This window comes from Rutidosis leptorrhynchoides, chromosome 2 (genome assembly GCF_046630445.1).
Source record: "Rutidosis leptorrhynchoides isolate AG116_Rl617_1_P2 chromosome 2, CSIRO_AGI_Rlap_v1, whole genome shotgun sequence".
In the NCBI taxonomy this organism is placed as follows: Eukaryota; Viridiplantae; Streptophyta; class Magnoliopsida; order Asterales; family Asteraceae; genus Rutidosis; species Rutidosis leptorrhynchoides.
In genome coordinates, this window is record NC_092334.1 from 575,158,238 (window position 1) to 575,166,768 (window position 8,531).

The following is an 8,531-nucleotide window of genomic DNA, read 5'->3' on the forward strand; positions in this document are numbered from 1 at the left end:
TTTACCCGTATAAAGTAAAGGTTCGAGGTTGAAAGGATCGGAATTTGTTTGTTGTGTAGCGTTAGGGGCAGGCATAAAATTTAATGGAGAGTTGGATTGAGGGTTTAAAGGGGTAGTACAGGGGGTGTCGTTTGTGGTATGGTGAGGGAGGGTTTCGGGAACAGAATCTGCATGTTCTTGTGTCACTATTGGTGAGCATAAATCATTTGTTAGAATGTGTTGAGGTGAGCTGTCCATATTAGATTTACCCGAGATGTGGCTAGGTGTAACAGGGGTATCATTTACATGATTCGATGGGCCGTTAATAACAGTGTTAGGCTGCGGGATTGCAAGGGTATCCTCTCTTGGTGAGCTTGGGGGGGTATTGGTGGTAATGGGTTGCGTGATTACAGTGGACTCCAAAGGGATGGTTTTTGGTTTTGGTTGATATGAGGTGGTATTATATGGCCTTGCTGTATTAAAATCAGGAATAGGAGGTGGTTCAATTGGATCAGTTTCATTCGATGGGCTAGTTTCTTTTGTAGAGCTAGTATTATTTAAAACAGTTTCGGGATTGGAAGGATTATGGGTGTGAGGGTTTGTGGTGTCAAAGTGGTTGATGGGTTTCGATATGCTAGGAGATTGGAGAGATTGGTTATCGGCATTATTATTAAAGGGACGAGTATCCATTCGTTTAGAGGAATTAGAGGAGGTTTGGTGAGGAGGCGTGGGATCGTGGTTGTTGTTACGGGTGGTCTTTTCAGCGTTTCCTTCAACTCGATTTTCACAATCCAAGTGGGACTCTTCGTCAGAAATGTGATCGTCCGAAAGAATTTCATCATCCCAATTCGGCGAATTATCGATATCACCATAAGTGTTAAACATAGAAAAGTTTTGAACTTCAATGATGTAAGCCTTAGATTGATTGACGTCACCGGGGTTGATAATAACTTGGCCGTTTATCGGTGAGAAATTGTTTGTTTTGATAATTACCGAGCCATGCGATAAATCTTGGTTGTTCTCATTGGTTATAGAGCAATTAAACGTTTCAATTACCTCGCCCCAATTTTTTGCTATGTCAATGAATGTGGATTCTAACCAACAAGTAATAGGTACCCCGAATATGTTAACATAAACAAGTCTACCAGAGGTTTTGTAAATTTCGGGATCCCATGGGTTTATATCTTCAAGCCATTTCCATAATGGGTGTTCCGAATTGTTAATCAAGTCTAGGGCCGGGTTGGGTTCCTCAAATATAAGCATTAGATCATGCCCGCCCAGGTATTTGATAGTAAACCCACCAAGGTTTTCACTTTCACATATTTCATTAAAATATTCAAGGAATTCAAGATCTTTAACTTTGGCAATAACCGCTTGACCAAGTATTTGGATAAGATCATCATTAGAATTTACCTTAATCGAGGGGATGCCGTAGTTTGTAGCCTGCTTGTTTAGGACCACTTCTTTGAAATTCCTTTCGTCTACAGGTGAGTTAAATGCAACCTTAACATTGTTCCTAGAACCCGATTTTGCATTGTTAGGCTGTGGAGCTTGTTTCTTTCCTTCGGGATCACGGGCCTTGTATACTTTGAGTAAATTGTCACCCGCAACAATGAGACTTAGTCTCCTCGCAAGAGAATCTTTGTGGTAATCTGGAACGTCTAAGAATCTAACAAAACCAAACTTCCTTCCGTTTTTTAAGGTCTTCCTGGGGATGTAAACCTCGTGGATATTGCCATATTTTTTGAAAACATCCCATAAGTCCGTTGAACACCAGTGTTCGGGAAAGTTGTGGAAGAGGTATGAAGTAATTCTAGACTTGTCGATCGGTTTTGGCAATTGATTTGTTTTAGAATTATTCGCATCTGGAAAAGGCTTGCCATAACGATTGATAAGGTTGGTGGCTGATTCCCGTATTTTGAAGTTGTTGTATAATAGATTGTAGGATGAGTTTAACCTTGTCGAGTGATGATTGAGACCAGATTTGGATCGGACAAGGTGGGTTGGATTCTGCTGGTTATTGTAATTAGGGTTAGGGTTTTTTGAAGGTGAGTTTTGCTTATTATGATCAATTTTAACCCAAATACCCTGATTGATAGGCTGATATCGGATATGCTTGTTATCAGCAAAGAAAGATTGTTTCGACTGGGATTGGTTGTTCGATGCTTTTGGTGTAAAAGGGGATGTCGGTATGTTTGACATGATAAAAGAGTATTTCAAATAGAATAGCACGTAGAAGAAGAAAACAAAAACAGAAATTAGAATCAAAAAATCGAAAGCAGAATGTTTAGATTAGGGTTTCTAACCAAGAAGAAGATGAACAGACATGGAGGAGAGAGCAATAACAAGCTTATCAATTTTGTATACCGTCATACTACCAATACCAATAATTTGTTTTGTGTAGAGCGATGACAAAATATTTTCTTGGATGCGGCAGCAGAAAGTGGCGATGGAATTCTTTTATTCTCTCTCTTTTTTTTTTTAATTCGTGAATCGGGAAACAAGATTAAACAGCAGCAACAATTAATTTCTCCTTTTTTTTGAACGAATCGATCAGAGCAGCAGGGAGTCGAGATCGATTTGATTTTGCAGGATGATTGAGAAAAGAAGGTACGATTGTTTTTGTGGCTTCTCTTTTTTTTTTTTTTTTTTTTTGATATTATGAATTGAAGAACGGTAGCAACGATTGATGATGAAGATTTCTTTTTTTTTTTTTTTTTTTTGGATGAAACCGATTGATTGGATTTGCAGGGATCAGGAGAGACACAGATCGATCAGAAATAGAAACAGGGATCAATTGGACTCTGTGAATTTGAAACGAAAAGGAACAGAACAAGAAGATGCGATGATTTGCAACAACAAATTGTACATGTATTACAAATGGTTTAATAATAGCTAAAACGAAATCAAGGAAACTTGCCAAAGATTAAAATGGAATAAGCATTAGTATTATTTGGCTAAATCGATTTGATTGAAAATAGAAACTGAAATTTAATACCTTTTTGCATTTTTAGAACTGAATCAAAGCAATCAGATGAGGCGATGACTATTGATGTTGGATTGAATTCTGCAGAAGCATTAGTTGATTCGACATAATTGATGGATCGATCAATTTTACTCCCTATGATTTTTCACTCCAAGGATAATTGAATTGTATTACCACGATGTATAAGTTAAGACTTACCTTATAATAAACTTAACACAGAGTCTGCGTACATGTAAGTTATTAACATTCTAGGCATGTTAATGGCCTTTTGGGTGTTGAGTTGCAACACAAGGTGTATGTAATGATGTTACTAAAGTGTCAGTTAATTATGTTTTGGAAAATAAAATTATACCGGGATACGTAAAAGTAATGGAGCAGGATATACTTTTTTTTTTTTTTTTCCTCTTTGTGTTTTCTATAAATTAACGGATCTAAAGATCGACGAAGTACAAACCAATACAACAATAACCAAAGTGTAAACATATTCAACACCTACAACATATAGGAAAATCCTCCATTGGTGATCCTAACAGCTGTCCAAAAAAAACAACGTATAGGAAAACAAAGAAACAGGTTAACAAATCTAAAATTAACCACCAAAAGGGTGGTACTAAAACTAACAAAACAAGTTAAACAACGATCTAGGCAACATTAACAAGAACCCAAAGTACCGGTATGACCAAACCATTGTCAACGAACACATCTAGCCTTTGTCAGAACGCCAAAGAACACAAAATCCCCCGTCAATCAGAACAAACAACGCCTGCCATAAATCTCCACAAGCCGTCGAAAGAAACCAACCCAAATAACCAGCCACATCATCTGGCTCAAAAACCAAATCTCTAATAGGAAGATCGTCGTTTGGTTCAATCCATGAGACGAGACCGAAAAAGGATCACAACAATAAAATCACAGCTACAAGCAACATACCGACGACCAAAAGCATACCTATTGTTACCCCATCCTCGCCAAACAAAAGGCAACCACGATCAATAAATTGGCGAAGCCACCACAACTGACGGCAAAGAAAGGCACCATATTTTTGTTTTGAGTATATAACAAAAATCAAATGATAGATCTATAAATGGTAGCTTGAGTTTCAGACTAATATGCAGTTATTGACTGAAATCCGTTAGTCTTGTTCTATGAAGCGTTTGTTTTTTCTTTTGCGAAAAAACAAATTATATAACATGAAGGACACTTAATCAAATCGATGAAGGCCTAGGACATACAAGCAAGAAAAGAAAGAAAAAAAAATGCTCAGCGTAAAAACAACGGAAATGCACAACCAAAACCAACCAGACAATAAAACAAACTATATGAATCGGCAAGCACAAAGTGGAAGAAGCAAGAAGAGAGCCAGAAATCAAACCAAAAACGAGAGATTACGAACCATCTCTTGTGTCAAAACAAAACAAAACAGCCACCACATAAGACCTACCTAAAGAAATCCGCAAAGAATAAACCAACAAAAAAACACAACCTAACACCACATAAAGAAACATAAACGATAACAAACAAGTACCACTTGTATATTGCCGCGATCACTTAGTGGTACCTGATTATCCGGGTATTCAGTGGATGCGAAAGATCAAGATGTTTGATTCTCAAGGAGGTTTTTCCAATGTGGTTCCCTCCCTACACGTGCTATAGATATGATCGGGCGGGTGCTATCTCAATACAGACCCTGTCAGTGACTCATAACTCCACCTTAACAAAAAAAAAAAAAAAAAAAAAAAAATTAACAAACAAGTGCAAACAAACATCACAACAAAAAAGATTACACCCCTGGCCGAAATCAAATGTCATCTACGTGAAACTGTTTAGCGCGGTACCATGGATCTTCTGTGAAGTATCGACGTGAGCTAAGGTCTTTTACATTAAAAGCTCTATTTTGTTCTTTCTTAGAAGCCTAATTGCAACAATATCCTAAATTCCTAAAACAAATTCTTCACTTCCACATCCATGTTCGTTCCCGGCAATCTTTGATATCAAAATTAGGTTCCTTTCAGCCTCTAATACCCTAATTTCTACACTGATTATTAACTTAGAAATTTCGACTTTCGATTCCATTTTTCCTTATGTATGTCTGATGGGACATTTTGTTGTGTCAATTGATGTTGAATCGGAGAGATTTGAAGAAAGCACACAAGGTGTTTGATGATATGCGTGTTCGAAATTTGCATTTTTTAACTGGAAGCTTTAATACATGGTTAATGGTATTGTTATTGTATAGTTACCCGTTATAAACACTAGGAAAAATAGGTGACTTATTATTGAGAATCTGTAACTGCGTCAGTAGGCAAGTAAGAATCTTCAAAATGGATGTTGCATGATGTTCTTAATTGCTGTGTATAATGCAAGTAAAAACTAATAACCGTCTTTAACTCTGATACTGATACTGTCATATTTGCTAGTCGTTCTTCAGAGACGTATACTTCCTTCTGGAAGGAGCTAGGGAGTTGAGTTCTGAACGTATATTTTAAATGGCATGGTCACTGGTCCGAACCACCCTTTTCGATCGCTTCTTAATCTGCAGTAGCTCAAGTCTCATTCATCTGGCTCCAAATCAAATACACCTAGACACTAGACGATTTTGTTGGAGTGAATTTGTTGGCTATAATTCCATAAGGGTTCTTGTTTCAGCCAGTAAAAAGCCTATGAATTTTCATCTCAGATATTTCTGCAATAACCCGACACCAAGAAGCTTATCTTGGGGAGGATCATATCATGAAATCTTGCTCAAGAATCTTGAAAGTTATATACAGAATCATCAAATCAACGAAGCATGGGAAACATACATGGATTATAAAAAACTTTATGGTTTACCCGATATTCATTTACTGAGTATGTTCATAGCAGAATTTTCTTACACACGTGAACCGAAATTGCTTCAGAGAGCGTGTGATGTTATACAATCTCTACCCAAGAAAAAGTCAAACTTGCTTCAGTTTGACCTGTTGTACAACGTCTCACTCTCGTTAGCAAGAACACAGATGCCCGTTCCCGCATCCACAATTCTTAGGATAATGATCGAGAAAGATAACGTCCCACCAGTTAACTTATTGGGACCGTTGATTCTTCATATGGTCAAAACCGAGATTGGTACGTATCTTGCATCAAATATATTGATTCAAATTTGTGATCATTTTCAGCATAAGGCTTTTAACAGGTCTACAATCAAACCCAATATAACAATATTTAACCTCATCCTCGATTCTTGTTCACGTTATAACTATTTGTTCAAGGCTCAACAAATAATAGAATTGATGGCACAAATTGGGGTAGTTGGTGATGCGTACACCATCATAACGATTGCCCGGATCCATGCATATAATGGTCAAAGAGATGAATTAAAGAAATTTAAACATTGTGTTGACCAGGTTGCAGGTTCTTTGGGTCATCATTATTTCCAGTTTTACGACTGTCTTATGAGCTTACATTTTAAATTTAACGATTTTGATGCTGCCTGCAAACTCATATCAGATATGAGTACTTTCAGTGGAACTTGTAAAGGCCCTCATAAGCCTTTCGTCATCTCGCTCGGATCTCAAAATCTCAGAAAAGGTTTGAAATTACAGGTTTTACCTCACGTTTTACAAGAAAATTTCTTAATGAAGCTAGAAAGAAACGAAGGTCTTGTTATGCATATAAACAGAAAGCTTGTTTTTTCTAACAAAACCATAGCAAAGCTCATTGTAGGGTATAAACGGGAAGGTAGGATTAGTGATCTTGTTAAGCTTTTGTGCCAAATTCAAATAAGGGATTTGATATCTGACGTTATTAATGCTTGTATTCACGTTGGGTGGTTGGAAACCGCCCATGACATCATCGAAGATATCGAACGAGAGGGTAACTCTCTCGAATTCGAGTCGTACGCATCACTTTTATCAGCTTATTATAAAGGTAATAAGCATAGGGAAGCAGAGGCATTACTTAAACAAATCAAGAAAGCCGGTATAATAATACCTGATAAAATGAAAATTCTAGAAGATGAGCCTGTTTTGAGTGAAAAATCAAATTTGATTACATGTTTGGTTCAAGAAATGAAAGAAAAGGATACAAATTGTTCAATTTATGAATTTAACTCTTCGATTTACTTCTTTATGAAGGCTGAGATGATTGATGATGCATTGAAGGCATATGAAAGTATGCAACGAATGAAGGTTTATCCTAATGCAACAACTTACATATACATGGTGATGGGGTATTCTTCTTTAGATATGTATCGTGAAATCACTCATTTATGGGGTGATATATGGAGGAGTTTTGATGAAGGAAATTTATCAGTTAACAGAGATTTGTATGAGGTTTTGATTCTTAATTTCTTGAAAGGAGGTTACTTTGAGAGGGTGATGGAGGTTATTGGTTGCATGAAGAAGAATGGTATGTACGTTGATATCGGGTTGTATAAAAGTGAGTTTTTGAAATTGCACAAAGATTTGTATGTAAAACTGAAAGCATCAGATGCTAGAACAGAAACTCAAAGCAAAAGGCTTGAACATGTGAAAGCTTTTAGAAAGTTGACTGGCATTGACTGAGGTCGTTTTAACTTTGATATCTACTTATTCAACGGCCGGTTGTTTATAAAGCATACAATCTTCTAAATAGTTTTAGGGTCCGTTTACTTATCACTTAATGGTCTGTTTCTGTACACTCTTAATTCAGTAAGTAGAATTCTTGTTTCTTTGTCACTTAATCTGAAAATTGGTCTGTTTTCAGGAGACATGGAATCAGACACCCCTCCAGAATAAGAGTCAAATAGAAACAGTGTCAAATTCAGAAATAAACATCCCCTTAATCTGATATTTTGATTAGTACTGTAATAATAATATTTTCCTTAATATATCATGAAAATGAACAAACAAGTGTGGTCCGTCCTGGCACATTTCAATCTGTACTTAAAATGGCTAATTTCAAACTTAAACCCTCATTCACCTGTTAGTTAACTCCCGACCTACCTACCTTGCCACCTCTAAATTTTGATACTGTTGGTCAGAAACATGTGGCAAGTTGTCATACTCGTTCCTTTTTAATGGCTTCGGGGAAGACATAAGACTAAAGATGGAACCTTAAATCAATTTGTTGTACAACCGAACTGATCGAGTGCTTTGGGAAGTGAGGATCTTCGTATATTATCATCATAAATGACATCATCAAATTGCATTGGAGTTGAATGGTATCAGCTAACCACCCCAAGGTAGCTTAGTGGTTGGGGCCCTTGACATCCTTGTAAAAGGTCTCAGGTTAGAATCTTGGGGTGGCCAGGGAAGGGTTGGAAACAGCTAGGGAGTATTCCTGATGGGCTGCGTACAATAGAGTATGAGGTCGGATTACTCGCCTTTCCCGGGTAACCCGAATAGGATACAACTTAAATGGTTTGAGCTGCAATGCTCAATGCTGCATCTACATCTTGTCTCAATAATTATAATATTTTCTTCTATTAGTTAACACGATATCGTAACCTGGTTTTAAAACGTGTGGCGACTCAAGTTGAACTAGTTGAGCCTAGCTAGCAATATTTATGTAAAAATGTATCCTTGTTGTTCATCTAACATTGCTATCA

General features: G+C 37.0%; 1 protein-coding gene across 1 annotated transcript; it reads left to right on the top strand.

The window, feature by feature from the left end:
- The first annotated feature begins 5,146 nt into the window (after positions 1 to 5,146).
- Positions 5,147 to 7,538, top strand: LOC139893219 (pentatricopeptide repeat-containing protein At4g17616). The gene has a single exon (XM_071876368.1). It carries the CDS (start codon positions 5,452 to 5,454, stop codon positions 7,504 to 7,506), a length of 2,055 nt encoding a protein of 684 aa, XP_071732469.1. The 5' UTR covers positions 5,147 to 5,451; the 3' UTR covers positions 7,507 to 7,538.
- The last annotated feature ends 993 nt before the right edge of the window (positions 7,539 to 8,531 follow it).